This window comes from Glycine soja, chromosome 3 (genome assembly GCF_004193775.1).
Source record: "Glycine soja cultivar W05 chromosome 3, ASM419377v2, whole genome shotgun sequence".
NCBI classification, from domain to species: Eukaryota; Viridiplantae; Streptophyta; class Magnoliopsida; order Fabales; family Fabaceae; genus Glycine; species Glycine soja.
Genome location: NC_041004.1, coordinates 18,480,207 through 18,504,273, shown reverse-complemented (window position 1 = coordinate 18,504,273; position 24,067 = coordinate 18,480,207). Strand labels below are relative to the sequence as shown.

Sequence of the window (24,067 nt, the reverse complement as noted above, 5' to 3'; positions counted from 1 at the left end):
CCATTACATCTGCAGCTTTATTTGCATCTCTGAGAACATGATTCCATGTGACATAACCTATACGACTATGCACATCTAGAATTTCTGCTACCAGGTTGTGGACTGATGATCACCAACACAACCGCCCTCAAGAAGATCTATGGCCTCCTTAGAATCGGAATCAACTCGAAGAGCTTTCCATTGATGACCCTTTTGACCAATCGGGAATCAGATAAATTCATCTCTAGACACCTTCTCCAATCTTTGCATGTATAGAAAACATTCCTATGTTGGCTTCTAATATAACAATTCCACACCTGCTTACAATCATTACAGTCCCGGAAAAGATGCAAGAGAGCCTCAGCTTCAGCTTGACATGCAGAACACGCATCATTCACACTCATGCCAATTCTCATTCTCTTGGCATTTGTCAAAATACTTTCATGACTAATCTTCCATAAGAACATTCTAATTCTTTCCGGACCTGGCCATCTATGCACCAGCTTAAATAAGTTAATATCAGAAGTCACTTGCAGATCACAAACAACACCATAAGCTGACTTCAAAGTAAAGGAACCATCAGCAGTTCCTTTCCAAGCTATTGTATCCAAACCAGCTTCTGTTCTTGGAGGGTTCATACCTAATATGTTGCGAACAAAGGACACAGGTAAATAATTATGAAAATTATTGTATCATAATAAAACTCAACCGAGGCATTCAACACATCTTCCGGGACATCCCTGGATTCAATATTCAATAAGGAATCACAATTCCTTGTGCAGTACGTTGTCTCTCTAGAATTTCACTTTGGATCCAGCACCCAACACACTAACCGTATTTCTGCAGAACACCTCCCAACTGGCACACATGCCTCTCTAGAAATTGTGTTACGAACCAAGCACGGGAACGGGAACAACCTAGCTTCGAGGGCTAGGAACCTCCATAGAAGAAGAAGGAGAGAGCGAGAGAGAGACTAAGGGAGAACTTGCTTTGATATTTTCTGATATTGAAAGCGCACAATCCATCCACATATATAGTTGCTGTCAAGGGAACAAGGGCCCCACAAGCAAAACAGAAAAGATAACAAAATGGAATATCCTAACAACCATATTCCCTTATTCCACTACCTACATATCTTCTAGAAAGCACGATGCTAGTGTTGTGCACTACCTTCACGTACTATGCCAATTGCATGGGGTCTCTGTTATTCGTAACATTTTCATGCCCTTCAAAAACACCTTGTCGTCAAGGTGTTTTGAGTCTGTCGAGGTCCTCCAGGATCCCAAGGTCTGTATCGGTGAGGGTCCTTTGGGTCAGCCACTGTCCCTAATGCAAAAGCAGTCGATTGGCGCTCACGTGCAACCAAGGTCGATCCATAGGGCACATTGCTCTTCTCCAACAGTGCCATGTCTCTATGTCCCAAAAGCTTGTCATGCGGAGCCGCCTCACGACCATAATGAACAACAATACGTGAGAGGTTGTTGAGGGAAGCCACGACACGGGTGTGGCCGAGCTGGTTGAAGATGGAGGACGACGCGTGGGCCACTTGGTGCTTGCTGTGGGCGGCAAAGTGAAGAACCGGCATGGAAAACAGAACTGGTAAGGGTGCGGCGTGGTTCGGCCTGAGTGCGGGTGGTGGTGGTGTTGGCTTGAGCGGCGGAGGCGGTGGTGTAGTCAGCAACAGAGGCGACGGTGGAGTCAGCGGTGGTTGCGCCGGAAATGGCGGAGGTGGCGGCGGAGTCCGCGACAGAGGTGGGGATGGTGTGGGACTTGGTTGTATGGGTGTAGAGCATGGAGACTGCGGAGGGTAGTGGTGGCCGGGTCGCCGAGGCAGTCGGAGGAGAAGGGCGTCCAGTTGGGAGTCGAGGCGGCGTGTAGCGGCATCAAGTTTGGTCAAGATGGCCTCAAGGCGGTCCTCGGCAGCCATTGAAGCTTCGTTTGGCGACGAGTAGTGTGGGTGGTGGTAGTGGAAGGTGGAAGCTCCGTATGGCGAGTGGTAGCCATGGAAGGCAGCCATGGAAGCTCCATACAGTGAGTGGTAGCCATGGAAGTTGGTATGGCAGCCATGGAAGGAAGCCATGGGCTCTCAATGAAAGCACCAAATGTTACGAACCAAGCACAGGAACGGGAACAACCTAGCTTCGAGGGCTAGGAACCTCCATAGAAGAAGAGGGAGAGAGCGAGAGAGAGACTAAGGGAGAACTTGCTTTGATATTTTCTGATATTGGAAGCGTAGAATCCATCCACATATATAGTTGTTGTCAAGGGAACAAGGGCCCCATAAGCAAAACAAAAAAGATAACATAATGGAATATCCTAACAACCATATTCCTTTACTCCACTACCTACATATCTTCTAGAAAGCACGATGCTAGTGTTGTGCACTACCTTCACGTACTATGCCAGCTGCATGGGGTCTTTATTATTCGTAACAAATTGCTCCCAAGCTTATTCGTCTTAATATTAGGTATCAAATCAGTACGGCAACCATACTTCTCCTGGATAATAGCTGACAAAGGAGGGGGATCTCTATTACAGAATCTCCAATTAGCTCGAAACATAAAAGCCATATTGACATCCCGTGCCTTCCTCAGACATAAACTGCCTTTATCCTTAGGGGAGAAAACAGTATCCCATGCAACTAGGTGAATCTTCTTGCCATTATCTATATCTCCCAAAATAAATCTGCGACAAGCCTTGTCAATATCATCACACACCATTTTTGGAAGCAAAGTTATTTGCATCACATGAAAAGGTAAAGCTTGCAAAACAGATTTCGCAAGGGTCACCCTACCAGCAAAGAAAAGAGTTCTAGCTTTCCACGTACTTAACCGTTGATGGACTTCGTCCATGATAAGTTGGAATGTTCCTCGTGATACCTTTTTATGAAAAATAGGTACCCTAAGGTATTTTCCAAGGTCATCAGTACACTGATTACCCATTTCCTCGCTTGATTACCCATCTCCTCGCTCGATTGATTCCTATGTGACACTCAAACATTTTTAGAGAAATGCATACGAGATTTCTCTAAGCTAATCTTCTGACCAGAACTCTTGCAAAATAAATTTAAAATATTATGAATCAAGTGGACTTATTCTAGAGAAGCTCCCGCAAACAAAAGCAAGTCATCTGCAAAGGTCAAGTGCGATCAGGAACAAAACTAGACTACAACAATATTATCTCCACTTTGTTGATCAGGAACAAAACTAGGTTGACAAGGCTCAATCAAATGAGTCATATACGATCTAATTCTTAAGGAGAGAAGCCTAGTAATAACCTTATACACCACATTACATAAGTTGATAAGTCTAAAGTCTTTCATAAAACTCACATCCTCTTTCTTAGGAATGAGAGTTATAAAAGTCTTATTTACCTCAACAACTGTTTGATGATTTTGAAAAACCCCCTTGCATGAATTTATAGAAGTCCTTTCCAACCACTTTCTAGTTTTTCTGAAAGAACACCGCTTAGAATCCATCAGGGCCAAGAGCCTTGAGACTCCCCATTTGTTTGATGGTCTAATAGATTTCTCTTAGTGATGGAATCCTCCTTAACTCCTCTCTGGCCTCATCCCTTAATTTTGGAAACGCATGAGATGTCACCAAAGGAAGATATATGAAATCCTTTGTATACAAGTCCTTATAGAACTTAGTAGCCATCTCCTCCAACTTCTCGGAATCCACCACCCAATTACCATCACCATCTTTAATCATATCATACCTATTCCTCCTTCGACGGATAATAGTCACACCATGAAAGGACTTGGGGTTGCGATCCCCCAAATGAAGCCATTTAGCCTTAGATTTTGTATACCAATGAACTTCCTCCTTTGCTAGAACCTGCTCATACTCTTTCCAAATACTACTGTATTTCGAATCAAGAAAGGAATCAATCCCAACACCTCTCCTAATATCCAACCTCTCAAGCTCATTTTTCAAATAAGCTTTCCTTTTCCATAAGCACTCAAAAGTCTCCTTATTCCATATCTTTAACTGGTATGAGAAATTATAATATTTCTAGACCAATTAGAAGTTTCATGGACGTGCTCCTATTTCTTCCTAACAAAACCTAGAAAATCTTCATGCATTAATCATGCTGCTTCAAATAAGAAGAGCCTCATATGCTAGTTCTTTTTGGTATGAGAATCTAACCTCAAGAGAAGAGGCATGTGACCAGACTTCATCCATCCAAGATGGACTATCATAGCATCTTGGAACATAAGTCTCCAATCAAGACTAATAAGGCTTTTGTCCAACCTAACACCCATTCTTCCATTCCTCCAAGTTATACTATCACCTTGGTATCCCATGTCTATCAAATTTATGAGACAAAGGAAATCACGGAAATCCTCAGTATCACGATGGCCCTGAGAATTTGCTCATCTTATGCTTTCACTAGGAGTTAGAGTGTTATTAAAATCCCAAATTATAGCCCAACCACCTGACTAATCATTACTAACATCATATAACTCGTCTCATAACAATTATCTCCTTGCAAACTGAGGAGCCCCGAACACAACCGTTAAGACCCACTCTCGAGAATTCCTCCTATTCACTTTCATATGAACAAACAGAGTTAAGTTTCTAAGAACCCCCATAGTCCAATCCTCTCATTTCCATGAACACCAAATACCTTTTGAATGACCATTGGCATCCTGAATAAAAGAACCATGAAGACCAAACATTTTTATGATAGTCATGGCTCTCACCACTAGTATGAATCTCCATAAGAATCACAAAAGAGGATTTATATTGCTTCATCATATCTTTGATCAAAATTCCAAACCCCCTAGAAATTGTTCGTCGACAATTCAAACTTATAACACTCATAAAGAATTAATGGTTTGGTTTGGTAACTCAGTATCCCTTGCAACTTGTATTGTGATTCTATTGTAAATATAGCTTTAGTTAGTTATAATTAGTTGTCAAACTGTTATGACAAATATGCAGTTAATTAGTTACTCTTTTTTCTATTTTTTATTGAATCCTTTGTATATAAACAACCATTTCTTGTAGCACATTCACCAATTAATTCAATTTGTTTTCATTCTTCACTTTGATATCTGATATGGTATTAGAAGTTACTTATTTCGCGTCTATTGCTTCCTCTTGAAGCTTCTTTCCGTGTATTACCTTCTTCTTCATGATTGTTTTCTTCTAAATCGTTTTTTTCCTTCTCTCCTTGGTCATGGCTGCCATTGATGATTCTAACCCCTTAATTCTTCATTCATCTGATAATCCTGGAATTGCTCTAGTTTCACACTCCCTCATAGGTGAAAACTACAATTCTTGGAAGAAAGCAATGTGCATGGCTCTTCACGAGAAAAACAAATATGGGTTTGTCGATGGTTCAATTCCTGAATTTGCTTTGGGTCATTCCACCCATGCTTTGTGGCATCGCAATGATGTCTCATCCTAGCTCCTTAATTCGTTATCAAAGGAGATGCTAGTGAGCATCTTACACTGTTCTTCTGCCAAAGCAATTTGGGATGATCTCAAGGAATGTTTCGAACAACGTAATGGTCCTTTGATTTTTCAGCTTAAGCATGAATTAATCACTCTACAACAAGGGTCGTGTCTTTTTCTTCCTTCTACTCCAAGCTTCGTTCTCTCTGGGAGTCGCTATAAAAAATGAAACCATCACATTGCTGCACCTGTGGAGGAATTAAACCATGGTGCGATTTTGAGCGGCTAGAGTATGCTATGCGGTTCTTGATGGGGCTGAACGAATCTTTCTCTACTATCAGAGGTCAAATTTTTTCCATGGATCCCTTTCCCCCAATTACTAAGGTTTTTGCCTTAATTGTTCAAGAAAAAAAGCAAAAAGAGGTTGGTGCATCCACATCTGGAACTTCTGCTTATGAGGTTTCACATGTTTTTGCATTCAAGAGTTCTTCTGATGCAAGAAATAATTCTAATAATCGCTCCAAAGGCTCTTCCAAGAACCGCCTCTTGTGTGCTCATTGTGGTATGTTAGGTCATACTCAAGATAGTTGTTTCAAGTTGCATGGCTATCCTCCAAATTATAAGAAGAATGGATATTCCTCAGAGGTCAAGAAGCAATCTTTTTCTTCCTCTGAACCATCACACAAGGTTGCTCACCAAGTGTTTGTTGATATGCTTCAACCACAACCCTCTTCTGTTGACTTGGGTTCATAGTTTCAACTTCCTGCTCAACAATATAGCCAAATGATGAATCTTTTACAAAGTCATGCTAAAATGCTTTCATTCCTCAGGGTGTTTCTTCCTCCAGTGGTATGATTCTTTCTACTTCCACTTCCAATTTTCTTCATGATTGTTGGATTTTAGATTCTGGTGCAAGCATTCATATTACTTGCTATGTTCATAATTTTTTATCTTATCAGCTTGTTTTTGATAAAACTGTAACTCTGCCTAATAGTGACATTATACCCATTCTTGCCATTGGTTCAGTTTACTTAACCAACACCTTAGTCTTGCATAATGTTGCTTACATTCCTAAATTAAAATTCAATTTAATTTCAATTAGTGCCCTACTAACTAATCCTAATTTGTCCATTTCTTTTTTCCAAAATGAATTTGATATTCAGGAGAAGCAAGCTTGCAAGAGGATTGGTAGAGGGGATCTCATCCAAGGCCTTTATGTCCTAGACCTCAAGGACACTCATGATTGCAAATTTACTTTTTCTGTTATCAATTCACACATAAATTTCACTCTTTGTAAAAATTCTCATATTTGGCACTCTAGGTTTGGTCATATATCAGACAAAGTTTTCAGTCATTTGAATAATAAAATTGGTTTACAATTCTCTCCTAATTTCTCTTCTTCTAATTGTTCTGTTTGTCCACTTACTAAATTTAGAAGATTATCCTTTCCTAACTCTAACAATTTATTTGATTTACCTTTTGACTTACTCCACTGTGATATATGGGGTCCCTATGCCCACCCTACATATGAAGGGAAGAGATTTTTCATTACATTGGTTGATGAATGCTCAAGATTCACTTGGCTATTTCTACTTAAACACAAATCTGAAGCTTCAATCTATGTGAAACAGTTTTTCACCATGGTTCAGACTCAGTTTGGTGTTTCCATCAAGTGCCTCAGATATGATAATGCTAAAGAGCTTGCTCTCATTGAGTTTTTGGCTTCCATAGGCACTCTTCATCAATTTTCATGTGTTGAGAGACCAGAACAAAATTTAGTAGTTGAAAGGAAGCATCAACATCTGCTCAATGTAGCTAGAGCTTTGTACTTTCAATCTATAGTCCCTATATCATTTTGGGGAGATTGTGTTACCACTGCAACCTTTCTCATCAACAGAACTCTTTCACCACTACTGAAACACAACTCACCCTTCAACATTTTGTTTAAGAAGGGACTAGATTATCATGCCTTGAGGATTTTTGGTTGTTTGGCCTTTGCCTCAACTCTTCCATCATCAAGGAACAAGTTCTCTCCTAGAGCAGTACCTGCAGTATTTGTTTGCTATCCAAAAGGTTATAAGGGATACAAATTGTATAGCTTGGACACTAAGAAGTTTTTTGTGTCTAGAGATGTTGTTTTCCATGAATCAATTTTCCCCTTTCAAACCATTTCACAGAACCAAGTCATTCCTGATTCCTTACTTGATTTAGTTGTCCCCATCCCTCTCATGAATACATTACCTAACCCTGACCAGAATACTAGCCAACCAACACAAACATCGGTGAGCTCTATCTAAGATCCAAGTGATCCACCCTTAGTCCCTAGCCCAAATCAACTTGACCATTTTCCTTCTGTCACTTTAAGAAAGAGTACACGCCACACTAAGCCTCCCTTATACTTGTCTGACTATGTTACACCAAAATCTAAGATTGCATATCCGATCCAGCATCATTGTTCCTTATTGGCTCTTAGCTCCCCTTACAGAGCTCTCATTAACCAGATTTTAGTTGTATATGAACCTCAATTTTATCATCAAGCTGCCCCCTATCCTGAGTGGCGTCAGGCAATGAATGAGGAAATCAAAGCTCTTGAGGCAAATTCCACCTGGACACTTGTTCCCTTACCACCTGATAAGCATTGTATAGGTTGTAGCTGGATGTATAAGGTTAAATATAAAATGGATGGCTCTGTGGATAGATACAAAGCTCATTGGTTGCCAAAGGATATACTCAACAAGATGGAATCGATTTCTCTGATACTTTTTCTCTAGTGGCCAAGCTTACCACTGTGAGAGTTTTTCTCTGTGTTGTTGCTGCTACAAACTGGTGCCTTTCTCTAATTAGATGTTAATAATGTTTTTTTGAATGGATATTTGTTTGAAGAAGTTTATATGGAACTTCCAAAGGTTACAAGTTAGAAAATTCTTCCTTGGTATGCAAATTGAACAAATCATTGTAAGGACTTAGACAAGCTTCTAGACAATGGTTTTGTAAGTTCTCCACTGCCTTTCTTAGTCATGGGTTCCATCAGTCCAAGCATGACTACTCCTTATTCACCATTGGTTCAGGGAATTCCTTAGTCATTCTACTAGTGTATGTAGATGACATCATCCTGTCAGGACCAAATTCTGCCTCTGTGCAAGCTATTCAAACCCAATTGTAATCTATGTTTCAATTGAAGATCCTTGGTACTTTGAAATATTTTCTTGGCTTAGAAATAGCTAAATCCAATAGAGGTATCTCACTCTTCCAGAGAAAATACTCTCTATCTCTTTTGGAAGATACAAGTTTCTTGGCATGCAAACCTTCCAATCTTCTAATGGATCCCAACTTGAAGCACAATCTTGATGATGGAGACTTACTCGCTGATCCCTCAGTGTATAAAAGGTTAATTGGTAGAATGATTTATCTGACCATTTCACGTCCTAATATAACATTTGCTGTGAATCGCTTGATTCAATATATGAAAGAACCAAGAGTTTCTCACCTAAATGTTGTCCATCATCTTCCAAAGTATCTCAAATCTGCTCCAGGACAAGGCTTATTTTTCCCTGCTTAGAACTTTCTCAAACTCACTACCTTTGCTGATGCTGATTGGGCCAACTGTGTTGATACCAAAAGGTCCACTTCTAGCTTTTGTGTGTTTTTAGGGAACAACCTTTTCTCTTGACATTCTAAGAAACAACCAACTGTTTCTAAATCGTCAACTGAGGCTGAATATCGTGCTTTGTATTCTGTTACTAGTGAAGTTGTTTGGTTGAGAAGGTTACTTCTTCACTTTGAAATTGATTTCCCTCTGTGATGTTGTTTTGTGATAATAAATCTGCTATAAGCCTTGCCTCCAACCCTACGCACCACGAACAGTCCAAACACATTGACATAGACCACCATTTCATCAGGGAGTTTGTTCAATCCAGTGCCATCAGACTTGTCCATGTCAAGAGGCAACACCAAGTTACTGATGTCTTTACAAAAGCTCTTTCAGGACCAATTTTTGGTAACTTCATCGCCAAGTTGGGAATGATTAACATCTATTCCCCAACTTGAGGGGGGGGGGGGTATTACAATTTTATTGTAAATATAGCTTTAGTTAGTTATAATTAGCTGTCAAACTGTTATGACAGATATGTAGTTAGTTAGTTACTCTTTTTCTGTTTTTTATTGAATCCTTTGTATATAAACCATTTCTTGTAGAACATTCACCAATTAATTCAATCTATTTTCATTCTTCACTTTGATATCTAATACCTTGAGATCCATACCCCCCAGTTGTGTGAGAATCAAAGTCCCCATCATCTGTAATCATGGCATCCATGGGTGCTTTTGACTTATCTTGAGAAGGAGTAGCACCTTCATATAAATTACTTCTACATGCAGCTTAGGCTATAACATCCTTATCTATCTGAACTTAAACACAAGGAACTATACCTCCTCCACTGTCAGAATTGGGAAAATTCATATTTAGAAGTTAAAGGTTTCGTCATAGTTTCGTTTCTTCTTTTCCTCAACTGGTACTTCTTTCGCACTCACTGTGACTTTTATCACAACACCGACCTGCTCCTTATATTTTATTTTAGGAGTATTATTCTTTTTAAAATTTGCCTTCCCTTCTTTATTAAGTTCTTTTCCTTTTCCTTTTTGTGGATTCTTCCTGCCATATACATTCCAAACCTTGACCTGTTTCTCATTATCTCCTTTGAAATTAGCTTGCACAATTCGAGATGCTAATGTAGGGCCATATTCTTTTTGCTTCCTGATGCAGCCAAAGACTCCTTCATGTGGTTAGTCTTCTTTCTAGAATTAACCTTCATTGTTGCACCTGAATTATCCCCTCCATGGACCCTACACTTTGAATTAAATGTTGCTTCAATGTCAACATAATTTGTGGATTCAAAAACTTGTTTCCCATTATCAGAAATAACATCAAAGCGAGATCCCGAAGTTCTTGAATTTCCAGATTCAGTAGAGATAATAGGAATCTTTCTGTTATTAGTTTTTCTCATAACTACCTTCACAAGCTCCATTTTTTTAATCCCGCATCCCTTCTTTTTCTCCTAAAATTTTGTTGGGCGATCATCCATACTCCATAATGTCTATCATTATCATTAATTCCTTGATTGGACCTAATTGTATCCATTTCAACAGCCTTTGTCACATTGATGTTAGCCCTTTTCCTTCAACTTCTCCAACATGTTCACCATTGTAATCCCTTAACTCATTGCCCATCTAACATCTTGTGTCATCGCCAACACTATTACCAAGTTCGTACAACTCCCTTTTCTAGGACCAACATATCTGCACTGGAAGCAAATGGAATGGAGTCCCTCATATTTCAATTTAGCTTATGACCTCGAACATTAATGTGAGATTCCAACGGTTTTTCCAAGTCTAACTCAACACATTCTTGCGAATTTTCCTCTTGAATGAATTAACATCAACCGATCAATCTTAAGGAATTTTCCCAAGCTTGAGCCAACTCTATTATACACTTCAATTGGAATCCTTTGTATTCTGATCCAAATTGCTACCTTCTTCATTTTATCCACATTCATAAGACAAAACAGCTTCCACCGTTGCACCAACTAGTGATTAGCCAATAAGGTCCCTCAAAGAGAGCAAAGTTGTAGTCCTCTTGACTACTAAAAACCACCTGGTAGTATCCATCATGAAGGTTACTAATCTGAATAGTACCACTTCTTGCCCATTAACGTTGAACCTTTTCTCCAATAATATGGAAGTTCACCTGTCTCCCCCCATACGTTCACAACTAACCTATTTAGTGAAAGAGAAGACCAGTGTAAAAGTGATACATTAGACAAAGGGATGATCGGACCATCCTTCTCGTGAGTTCCAATACTTCTTTCTCCTTAGGAACTTCATTCATCACATCCTTATGCAAATTCATAGCCGTCTCGATAGACATGTCACCCCGTCCCATAGGTTGAAGAAGTTTATCTGCAAAGGACATAGAGGATCCCTTCATATATACCTTTGCACCTTCCTTAATCTTCTTTGTACCTCTATGGAGAAGATCCTCCTCTTGACTTGTTGCCTTTGAAACTCTTATTTCGGAAATCGTAGCAAAGCTCACCATCATAGGACATATATTATTGAGAATGAAAGGAAAAACTATAACGATGTAATTATCACAACTTGTTCAGAATTCAACAACAATTAATTAAAGAAATGAATGGAAAAATATAACACAACGGATAACAAAGTTCAACAACGTGCTTATTGTATAATCACCAAGAGAATAATGATGTACCGCACTGGTCGTATGCCGATCGGCTCAAGACTTCCATCATATAACCTTCTATCTACAGATTTTTGTCCACCCCATAGGTCTCCCATTCATCCTTTAACGGTTGGTTTTTGGACGACCCACCCCCACACCAGTAATGATCACCTTTATAACCTCCATAACATGGTAATGATTACCTAGGGAAAACCATTACAAGATATCCATATTAGTGATTTATAAGGAATTAAGGATGAAAGTAATCATTATGCTAGGCTCAGAAGGGAGATTGTGTATATAAGAACCCTAAGACTGATCTAAGAAGGCAGATTACAATTATCTTAATTGAATGTTCTTGGGCTATGTCTGGTAAACCCTAGGTGAGACTTTGTTACAGGAATAGAGGGATAAATGAAATCTAAACAAAAGGAGAAAAAAATAGAAAAGTAAAAAAATAAATTCAATGGTTGATATTGAAAACCAATAAATCTAACAAACAAAATTTATTTCCCGTAATTAGGTCTCCCACGTCTGTCGTCATCATTGAATGTATTTTGTAGTGCATTTCCCAATTTAATCATCGACATGTATCAAGATATGAAGACTAAAATCTATGTTGTTGATCTTTTACAATATAATAATTTTATTTGGTTCCTTGGCAATAATTAGTGATTAGTTGTTTTACACTTAAAAAGATTGCTTAAAAGTTTTTTACAACTAGGGTGTAAACAAAAGTCAATAAAAATTTAGGCTTGATTTGTGGAAAAAATAGGTGAGACAACTAAAATTTATACTAATCTAACTAAAAATTAGGTTTGATTGATTATAAAAAATTAAAATTTGTGTTTTACTTGTTTAAGTCATTTACAACTTATCATTTTTTATTTTGCGAAAATTTATCTTAAACTTTCTTTTAAATCCATCAATTTTTGTATTTAATAAAAACAATTTAATACTCTATAATAATCTATAAGGATAATTATGTTTTGTCCCTAATTTTTTTTCTTCCAAAATTAACTTTGTCCCAAAACAAAATATTTACCATTTGTGACCTCACTATCACCATTTTTAGACAATTTAATTACATAATAATCACTTTGACAGCCTAATAACATGTCATGTCATCAAAAAATTAATTTGACAGAATAGTTACGAATAATTTGTTTTTGTGAACTATTTTTTTTTAATTTCTAATTTATCCACTCCAATTCATGACATCTAATTAGTTGACCAACAAACTAAATTTAAAAAAATAAGTCACGTGTTATTAATTTATTTTTTTGTCAAATTCCTTAATAATGTAAAAAAAAACATTAAGTTGTAACATTATCAAGGACATTATTAGTTGACAACAGAAACTAAAACTATCAACATAGGAAAATTATAGAAACCCAACTTTCTGTGATATACATTCATATCAACGTAAACTCATGTAGTTGTTGCCTATGCTTATCCATATCTAGTCTCACTGACTGAATTCCAGCCTCTCCATTGAACAAAACATGGAGCACTCAGATACACCTCACATATTAGCTATACCCTTTCCAGCAGAAGGACACATCAAACCCATGTTTAATTTAGCCAAACTTCTTTCCCATAGAGGCCACAGAATCACCTTCATGAACACACATCACAACCACAATCGCCTCCTCCAATTCACAGATTTACCCTCATTCCACACTCAATTTCCCGATTTCCTCTTTGCATCCATCACTGATGGCATACCCTCTGACAATCCTAGAAAAGGTGCCCTACTAAACTACCTTCCAATGCTTATCACTCCTAGCGCCAGATCCTTAGTTGCCAAAGAGTTCCGAGAATTGTTCTCAAGACTTCTCGAGAAAAATGGTGATCGGTGGCAGCAACCATCTTGCATCATAGTTGATGGACTAATGTCAACGATTGTCATGGGAGTTGCACAAGAGTTTAGGATTCCAGTGATTGCTTTCCGAACCTACAGTCCCACTTGCACTTGGGTCACAATCTTCATGAGTAAACTTGCTCAGGAGGGAGCACAACTGCTTCGGAGTAATCAAGGTGAGTAAGGAAGTTTAATTTAAAGCTTAAATATGTTTGAAGGTTCCTTCTCATAAATAATCGAATTTTATTCTAAATTTCTGATAAATTTTTTTGTTTTAATTTGAATATTAGATATATTAAAATTTTTGTTTTGAGTCTCAGTCAAAATTAAATAATAATATTTTACTTTATAAATTGATATTTCAAATATCATTAAAAGTTATTAGTTGTTATGGTACCACGTCATTAGATAACTCACAACAAAAACTTAAAATAACGAAAAAATTTATCAAAAATCCAAAATAAAATTTGATTATTTATCAATAACTTTAAATATATTTAAGCCTTAATTTAATCATCAGTTATAGACATACAAATACACTAATAAAATTACATGACTTCAAACACAAAAAGTTACACATGAATGATAAAAATTAAAAGACACAAGTGTTGTGAAGTTTTAAAAAGGTCGTGAAACTCTTTTAGTGACACAATTTTAAATCTTAGTCGATGTATATACAGTCTATGATTATTATTTAGTCTGAGTTATTACGTTCTAATTAATGACAATTAGATTTGCTAGAACAATACTCTTATCAAGTTTTGACAATTTCACAATTGACTTGAGATGCAAAAAATTTGAAAAGTGCATCCGGAAACATTCCAGGATTAGAGAATTTATTGAGAAACTGTGACTTTCCCTATCCCGGCGGGATGAGGGACTTAATTGTCGAAGAAACCTTAGCCATGACCCAAGCTTCAGCTATTATACTCAATACTTTTGAGCAACTTGAACCCTCCATTATCACTAAGCTTGCTACTATATTTCCCAAAGTGTATTCTATTGGTCCTATTCACACTCTCTGCAAGACCATGATCACAACCAATAGTAATTCATCACCCCACAAAGATGGTCGTTTGAGAAAAGAAGTGATGAGGACATAACCAAGGGCAAGGACCATGAAGCACTTGAAGGTCCCATGACCAGAGGCAGACTTAAACAAGCCCAACACGTCATAGAGACAAGGCTGGTCATTTGTATAGCTGCCATTGATGATGATTGAAGGCCCAAGTGGAGAAAGATGAAGGCCCAGAGGCAGAGGCACTACCAAGACTACTAATTGTTGTTGAAGGCTCAAACTAACTTGAAGGCCCAAGTTAAATAAGTTTTTAGTTATAATTTATTTTTATTGTAATTTTGGCCCAAACTGTTTAGAAGGCCCATGTCTATTTTTATCTTTTTCTTCAGATACACTATAAGTATTTGTTTTTGTTTTCAATAAAAGAAACTTTTGACATTTGATAAAATTTGGTGAGAGTTTCTCTCTGAGTTCCTTGTTGAACCAATCTCAGACTTATCAAGGTAATCCTTGTGGCGTCTACCCTGACTTATCTTCCTTCACCGGAAGTGGCGTCATCCAAACCTCCGTAGCCTGTATCAAACGATCCACTCCTACTCAGGTTCACATCATCTGGTATCAGAGCTTCGGCTCTTGATACAGGTTCTATCCTATCCTATCCTATCCTATCCTATTTTTTTTTCTTCGTAATTTGTCTAGGTTTGTGTTTTTGTCCTTGTTCTGTTATTTGCGTTCTTGTTCTTGTTCTTGTCACGTTCTTGTTCTTGTTTCTTGTGTCTTTCAAACTTTGTGTAAAAAAAAAATAAAATTGTTTGAGTTCTTGTTTCTTGTTCTTGTGCCTATCATATTGTATTCTGTCTTTTGTTCATAACTTTTGTTTCAGCCTATTCGAATTCTGTTTGGGGTAAAAATTGCCTAATTGCTGAATTGCTAAATTGTCAAATTTGCCTAATGATGATTGCCTATTGAACGAATTCTAATAGCTGGACGTCTGAAAAAAAAAACAAAAAAAAAATAGAGAGAAAAAAAAAGAAACGAAAAAAAAAGAAAGAAAGAAAGAGAAAGAAAGAAAGAAAAAAAGGAAACAGTTGCAAAAAAAAAAAAAAAAAAAAGTTGCAAAAATTTTGAAAAAAAAAGTGGGTGTTTGATCTTTGAAAACGAAATTGAGGCATTTAGAGGTGTTTTTTGAAAGAAAATCGTGGAACAAATCCCCTTATCTAGATTCTCCTCTGAATTCTGAGCGTTTTGATATATAGTGGGCCTCAAACGGACAACTGTAGCAAAAGTTATGAGCATTTGAAGTTTACTTGTCCTATTTGTTGTCCTATCTAATATCTTATCTGTTATCCTACCTAATATCTTATCTGTTATCCTATCTAATATCTTATCTGTTATCCTACCTAATATCTTATCTGTTATCCTATCTATAATATCTTATTTGTTATCATATCTGTTACCCAAATTAAAGCTCACCTGTTATCCAAATCCAAATCTAATATATTATTATCCAAATCAAGTCCAAGTTGTTATCCCAAATCAAATCTGTTTGTGATCATTATATTGTCTTTCCTTTTATTTTATATTACCTTGTGTGTCTAATTTGGTCCATCCAGGAACTTAAGAGGAAACACGAGTGGTAAAAGGCAAGAGGGAATACATTACACAAAAGCCTATTGAGAGCATTAAACACGAGTGTACTACCATCTAAGAGACGTGAGTAGAGTGTTGTGAGGTCCTGAAACCTTAATAATTTTTATTGCACATTTTTTTTTTCCTGTTGAATTATGGCTGGAGCAGGTGGTGGTGGTGACGAGTACCATCAGTTGGACGGCGCTCAACGTCTGTTAGTGGATGCGATGAATGCACAGATGCAACGTTTGCTAGACCGTACCACAGAGGAGGTCTATGGACGACTAGAAGCTTTGGAGAACCAAGCCAATCAGAATGCTAGACGAAATATAGATGGGAATAGAGGTAACAATGGCGGTAATGACGGACCGAGGCAGAACCGGGTTGAGGGAGTAAAGCTCAATGTTCCTCCCTTCAAAGGTAGAAGTGATCCAGATGCCTACCTGGACTGGGAAATGAAGACTGAGCACGTATTTGCCTGCAATGACTACACTGATGCGCAGAAAGTCAAGCTAGCAGCAGCTGAATTCTCCGACTATGCCCTTGTTTGGTGGCATAAATACCAAAGAGAAATGTTGAGAGAGGAACGACGAGAGGTAGATACATGGACTGAGATGAAAAGGGTGATGAGAAAAAGGTATGTGCCCACTAGCTATAACAGAACCATGCGACAGAAACTCCAAGGGCTGTCCCAAGGGAATTTAACCGTGGAAGAATATTATAAAGAGATGGAAATGGCGTTAGTGAGGGCCAACATCGAAGAGGACTCCGAAGACACAATGGCTCGTTTCCTGAATGGTCTAAACCCTGAAATCAGAGATGTTGTTGAATTACAGGAGTATGTGGTGTTGGATGACTTGTTACATAGGGCGCTTCGGGTTGAACAGCAAATTAAAAGAAGAAGTGCAACAAGGAGGAACTCACCCAATACTTACAACCAAAACTGGGCCAACAGATCCAAGAAGGAGGGAGGTAATTCGTTCCGACCTGCAGCCACATCCCCGTATGGAAAGTCAGCAACACCCAGTGTAGGTGGAAGCAAACATAACACCTCCACTTCCTCATCCAATACTGGAACCAGAAACATAAAATGTTTCAAGTGCTTAGGCAGAGGACATATTGCTTCTGAATGTCCAACCAGGAGGACCATGATCATGAAGGCTGATGGAGAAATCACTAGTGAGTCTGAAATCAGTGAAGAAGAAGTGGAAGAAGAAGAGTATGAGGAGGAAGCTATGCAGGGTGATATGTTGATGGTGAGAAGGCTGTTGGGAAATCAAATGCAGCCACTGGATGACAATCAAAGAGAAAATATTTTCCACACCAGATGTGTAATTAATGGTAAGCTATGCTCTTTAATTGTTGATGGAGGAAGCTGTACCAATGTTGCAAGTTCCACATTAGTGACCAAACTGAATTTGGAAACTAAGCCCCATCCTAGACCATACAAACTTCAGTGGCTTAGTGAAGATGAAGAGGTAAAAGTGACTCAACAGGTTGAGGTGTGTCTCACCATTGGGCGATATAATGACAAGGTGCTGTGTGATGTGGTCCCAATGGAAGCGACCCATGTGCTGTTAGGAAGACCGTGGCAGTATGATACCAAGGCAGTGCATGATGGCTTCACCAACAAAATCTCTTTCCAGCAAGCTGACAAGAAGATTGTTCTCAAACCGTTATCTCCTCAAGAGGTTTGTGAGGATCAGATAAAAATGAGAGAAAAGAAAAAGAGTGAGACACTTGAGAGGAAGAAGAGTGAGACACTTGAGAAGGAAAAGAGAGGAAAGAAAAAGAGTGAAACACTTGAGAGGGAAAAGAGAGAAAACAAAAAGAGTGAAACACTTGAGGGCAAACAGCTTTATTTAGCAACAAAAAGGGAGGTGAGGAGGGTGCTTTGTGCGAGACAACCCCTCTATTTATTGTTTTCTCAACGTCAGATGTTGCATGCTAACCCAATTGATGAATTTAAATTGCCTTCTAGTATTCAATCTCTTATGCAGGATTTTGATGATGTGTTTCCAGCAAGTGTACCAGATGGTTTGCCACCATTGAGGGGAATTGAGCATCACATTGATCTCATTCCCGGAGCGTCCTTGCCCAATCGGCCAGCTTATAGGAGCAACCCACAAGAAACTAAGGAGATCGAAAGGCAAGTATCTGAACTCCTGAGCAAAGGTTGGGTGAGAGATAGTATGAGTCCGTGCGCTGTACCTGTCATTCTAGTACCCAAGAAGGACGGCTCATGGAGGATGTGTTCTGATTGTAGAGCCATAAACAACATCACCATCAAGTATAGGCACCCAATCCCCAGGTTAGATGATCTTCTTGATGAACTGTATGGTGCATGTGTGTTTTCTAAAATTGATTTGAAAAGTGGCTATAATCAGATTAGAATCAGAGAGGGAGATGAATGGAAAACTGCCTTTAAAACAAAATATGGTTTGTATGAGTGGATGGTTATGCCATTTGGTTTGACTAATGCACCTAGTACTTTCATGAGATTGATGAACCATGTTTTAAGGGAATTTATTGGGAAATTTGTGGTGGTGTACTTTGATGATATTCTTATCTATAGCACTAGTCTTGATTTGCATGTTCAACATTTGCAATCTGTTTTAAGTGTGCTTAGGAAAGAAAAATTGTATGCCAACCTAGAAAAGTGCTCCTTTTGTACTGATCATGTGGTGTTTCTGGGTTTTGTTGTTAGTGCTGAGGGAGTACGGGTGGATGTGGAAAAGGTTAAGGCCATCCAAGAATGGCCAACACCTAAGACCCTGAGTGAGGTGAGGGGATTTCATGGTTTAGCAAGTTTCTATAGGAGATTTGTTAAGGATTTTAGTACATTGGCTGCTCCTCTAACTGAAGTTGTTAAGAAGAATGTGGGTTTCAAATGGGGTAAGAAACAAGAAGAGGCCTTTGCTGCCCTCAAACATAGGTTAACTAATGCACCCATTCTTGCTATGCCTAATTTTGCAAAATCATTTGAAATTGAGTGTGATGCGTCAAATGTGGGCATTGGGGCTGTTTTATTGCAAGAGGGACATCCGATAGCTTATTTTAGTGAAAAGTTAGGAGCCGATGCCCTTAACTATTCAACTTATGATAAGGAATTGTATGCTTTGGTTAGGGCTTTACAAACTTGGCAGCATTACCTATTACCCAAAGAGTTTGTCATCCATAGTGATCACGAGTCCTTAAAATACTTAAAAGGCCAAGGAAAGCTTAATAAGAGGCATGCTAAGTGGGTAGAGTTTTTAGAGCAATTTCCATATGTCATCAAACATAAAAAGGGGAAAGGGAATGTAGTGGCTGATGCACTGTCTAGGAGACATGCTTTACTTGCTATGCTTGAAACTAAACTGTTTGGTCTCGAGTCTTTGAAAGACATGTATGTGCATGATGTGGACTTTGCTGAAATTTTTGCTGCATGTGAAAAGTTTTCTGAAAATGGTTACTATAGGCATAATGGATTCTTGTTTAAAGCAAATAAATTGTGTGTGCCTAAGTGTTCCATTAGAGAGTTGCTTGTGAGTGAATCACATGAGGGGGGGTTGATGGGACACTTTGGGGTTCAAAAGACCCTGGAAATTCTGCAAGAGCATTTCTTTTGGCCTCATATGAGGCGTGATGTGCATAAGTTTTGTGGTCATTGCATTGTGTGTAAACAAGCTAAATCTAAGGTTAAACCTCATGGACTGTATACTCCTTTGCCTGTTCCTGAATATCCTTGGACTGACATATCTATGGACTTTGTTTTGGGGCTGCCCAAAACCAAGAATGGAAAGGATTCTGTGTTTGTTGTTGTTGACAGGTTTTCTAAGATGGCACACTTCATCCCTTGCAAGAAAGTGGATGACGCTTGTCATGTGGCTGATTTGTTTTTCAAAGAAATAGTGCGGCTTCATGGATTACCGAGGAGCATTGTCAGTGATAGGGATGCAAAATTCCTTAGTCACTTTTGGAGGACCTTGTGGGGTAAGATTGGTACTAAATTGTTGTTTTCTACTACTTGTCACCCACAAACTGATGGTCAAACTGAGGTAGTCAATAGGACTTTAGGCACACTGCTTAGGACTGTTTTAAAGAAAAATCTTAAATCTTGGGAAGCCTGTTTGCCTCATGTTGAGTTTGCTTATAATCGGGCTGTCCATAGCACAACTAATTGTTCACCATTTGAGATAGTGTATGGATTTAATCCTTTGACTCCTCTTGATTTGTTGCCTATGCCTAACATTGCTATGTTTAAGCATAAGGATGCACAGGCTAAAGCTGAGTATGTGAAGAAGTTGCATGAGCAAGTGAAGGTTCAAATTGAAAAGAAAAATGCGAGCTATGCAAGGCAAGCCAACAAAAGCAGAAAGAAAGTCGTGCTTGAACCAGGTGATTGGGTTTGGGTACACCTGAGGAAGGAGAGGTTCCCAAAACACAGGAAGTCCAAGCTTCAACCTAGAGGAGACGGACCATTCCAAGTGTTGGAGAAGATCAACGACAATGCCTACAAGATTGACTTGCCTAGTGAGTATAATGTAAGTGCCACTTTCAATGTGTCTGATCTATCTCTTTTTGATGCAGATGGAGGAGCCTTGGATTTGAGGACAAATCCTTTTCAAGAAGGAGGGAGTGATGAGGACATAACCAAGGGCAAGGACCATGAAGCACTTGAAGGTCCCATGACCAGAGGCAGACTTAAACAAGCCCAACACGTCATAGAGACAAGGCTGGTCATTTGTATAGCTGCCATTGATGATGATTGAAGGCCCAAGTGGAGAAAGATGAAGGCCCAGAGGCAGAGGCACTACCAAGACTACTAATTGTTGTTGAAGGCCCAAACTAACTTGAAGGCCCAAGTTAAATAAGTTTTTAGTTATAATTTATTTTTATTGTAATTTTGGCCCAAACTGTTTAGAAGGCCCATGTCTATTTTTATCTTTTTCTTCAGATACACTATTTGTTTTTGTTTTCAATAAAAGAAACTTTTGACATTTGATAAAATTTGGTGAGAGTTTCTCTCTGAGTTCCTTGTTGAACCAATCTCAGACTTATCAAGGTAATCCTTGTGGCGTCTACCCTGACTTATCTTCCTTCACCGGAAGTGGCGTCATCCAAACCTCCGTAGCCTGTATCAAACGATCCACTCCTACTCAGGTTCACATCATCCACTCCTACTCAGGTTCACATCAAGAAGATAGAAGCTGCATAACTTGGCTGGACCACCAAAAAGCAAAGTCAGTTTTGTATGTTAGCTTTGGTACTGTGGTGAAGCTATCACATGAGCAATTAATGGAGTTTTGGCATGGTTTGGTGAACAGTTTGAAGCCTTTCTTGTTGGTACTCCAAAAGGACTTAATAATCCAAAAAAATGTACCTATAGAGCTTGAGATAGGGACTAAAGAAAGGGGTTTTTTGGTAAATTGGCACCTCAAGAAGAGGTTTTGGCCCATCCTGCTGTGGGAGGGTTTTTAACCCATTGTGGATGGAACTCTACATTGGAATCTATTGCCGAAGGAGTGCCTATGCTTTGTTGGCCGTCGATTGCTGATCAAACGGTTAACAGTAGGTGTGTGAGTGAACAGTGGAAGATTGGTCTCAATATGAATGGGTCGTGTGATAGATTCTTTGTAGAAAAGATGGTGAGAGATATAATGGAGAATGAAGATCTCATGAGATTAGCAAATGATGTTGCTAAAAAAGCTCTTCATGGTTAAAAGAGAATGGTTCTTCTTATCATAATTTGGAGAGTTTGATCAAGGACATAAGCTTAATGAAGGTAAGGAACTAGTATAAGAGGTTGAATGTATTTCCTGGTGCATTTCCGAATTTAAACATCTTCATGTATCAAAATTTGTAGACTTAGTTGACTCTATCTATTCATTGAATTCACTTTCATCCATTTTTTTTATAGGCTTGCTCCCTCTTTTTCCAAGAATTAATGCACTTCCCCTAGAGTGTGTTTAGGGCAACGGTAAAAATTAGATTAATTTAGTAATCAATTATATGTATAATCGATTATAATTAGAATTAATTTTTTATAAGTTTGTTGAAAGTGATTATAATCAGAATCAAATTCGTTTGGATGCAAATAAAAAATAAGGTTTTATGTGATAAATTACGAAAAGGGGTATACAATTATTTATTTGTATTAATAATAAATAGGGTTAATCTGGAGATATACAGTTGTAGAGAAGAAGAAATATTGTTGTAAAATAATCAAATAGCTAACCTTTCTTGATGCGAAAATCAGCTTTATATATATGTAGTTGGTCTTTCGTAGTACAATAATTTTTTTATTCGGTTCCTTATTAATTTGCAATTAGTTGTTTTACGTTGATTTACACTTAGAATATCACTTGAAAGTTGTTTCCAACTATTAGTTAGTTGTTTTACACTTAGAATAACATTTGGAAGGTGTTTACAACCGGATGTATAAACGAGATGAACATTAAAAATTTAGACTTAGCTCATAATAAAAATAGATAACTCAAGCTTCATTTGTTTTCATAAACGATCCAAACTTATGGGCCTTATTTTCTTAAAAAAAATAATTAAAGCTTGAGTTCATCTTGTTTAACTTATTTGTAACCTATTGTTGTTTGTTTTGTGAAATTTTCCTTAAGCAGTTTTTAACTTTATTAATTTAGTATTTAATATAATAATTTAATAATAGATAATAATCTATAGGACTAATTATGTTTTTGGTTTTTATACTTTTTTGCAAATTAAACGTTTAGTTTCCAAAGGAAATTTATAACATTTTTTGTCCTATATTTTTCCTCTATGAATTATTTTAGTTTTATTGTCAAATAAAACTTATAAATTAATAACATTAAAATTATATTAACAATCTAATGACTTATCACGTCTTTAACGAGTTTGATGAAACATTCACATGTAATTTATTTTTGAGCAAAATATATTTTTAATTCCCAATTAATCGATGTTTTTATTTTTAAGTCTCTAAACAAAAATTTATTTAATTTTGATTCCCAAATTATTTTTTTCATTTGGTTTTGACTTTTGTCATCAACTATTTTATTTAAATAATGTGATATTTGATCTATCACGGTATTTTTTTTTTCCGGCAGTTGGAATTGCTTTTGCTCAGAGTAAATGACGCATCTTGCTGATCAAATTAAAAACCAAAAATGCAACCAGACCAACAACACCTTACAAGGATTCAAGTTTCGACTAGACTCGGGGGAGACCTCTTTGTGGTTCAATAACTGATCTGCTGCTGGATTATGTGCCAAAAAGTTAGTTTTGTCATTGAAGACATTGATCTGTGTCTCAAGAACCTCATTCATGAGGGCCATTGGAACATAAACGACCTTCACACTCGAGTCCCTCGGAATTTTGTGGAGATGCTGGAGGCAATTGACACTAATATTCATCCAGACATTCGCGATTATTGGATCTAGAGTAGCTCCTCGAATGGTGATTACTCAGCTGCTTCTGGTTACAAGTGGCTATCTAACTCCCTCCCCAGCTCTACAGCTGACCACTATGCATCTTTTAAATGGCTCTAGAAGCTTAAAGTCCCAAGAAAGATTCACATAATGATCTAGTTGATCCTTCATAACTCTTTGCCCACCAATGCAGTGGGATTTAGACGCAACATGGCCAATAATGCTGCATGCCCAACCTACTCCAATCCCATTGAGGATTTTCTCCACTGCCTTCGGGATTGTTATTTTCTCCCAATAATTATTCTTGGCTTAGATCACAACTCTTAGGTACTCATTGCTATCTCTTTGTGGCTACCATTTGGTGGATTTGGAAATGACGTAATAATCATATTTTTGAAACAGACATATGGGGTATCCAACATGTTATTACGAATATACAATACTTTGATGATGATTTAGTATAGCCTTTGTTTCTCTTTTCCATAGAATAAAAAAAAGACCAACAACACCAATATAGCCTATGTGCCAGTG

At 37.9% G+C, this 24,067-nt stretch overlaps 2 protein-coding genes across 2 annotated transcripts; both read left to right on the top strand.

Moving 5' to 3' along the window:
• Positions 1 to 13,060: 13,060 nt before the first annotated feature.
• LOC114406244 (UDP-glycosyltransferase 85A7-like) lies at positions 13,061 to 14,361 on the top strand. Its single transcript, XM_028368890.1, has one exon. It carries the CDS (start codon positions 13,128 to 13,130, stop codon positions 13,668 to 13,670), a length of 543 nt encoding a protein of 180 aa, XP_028224691.1. The 5' UTR covers positions 13,061 to 13,127; the 3' UTR covers positions 13,671 to 14,361.
• Positions 14,362 to 16,078: 1,717 nt separating this feature from the next.
• Positions 16,079 to 21,838, top strand: LOC114405005. Its single transcript, XM_028367708.1, has 2 exons — positions 16,079 to 20,435; positions 21,639 to 21,838. The coding sequence occupies exons 1-2, from the start codon at positions 16,289 to 16,291 to the stop codon at positions 21,836 to 21,838; spliced, it is 4,347 nt and encodes a 1,448-aa protein (XP_028223509.1). The 5' UTR covers positions 16,079 to 16,288.
• The last annotated feature ends 2,229 nt before the right edge of the window (positions 21,839 to 24,067 follow it).

Bases quoted from the DNA above. Each gene is read 5' to 3' on its own strand.
- LOC114405005 (XM_028367708.1), top strand. From the start codon at position 16,289: ATGGCTGGAGCAGGTGGTGGTGGTGACGAGTACCATCAGTTGGACGGC. The intron at 20,436-21,638 runs AGGTTCAAATTG...CTATTGCCGAAG, and splicing joins GAAGTTGCATGAGCAAGTGA to GAGTGCCTATGCTTTGTTGG.
- LOC114406244 (XM_028368890.1), top strand. From the start codon at position 13,128: ATGGAGCACTCAGATACACCTCACATATTAGCTATACCCTTTCCAGCA.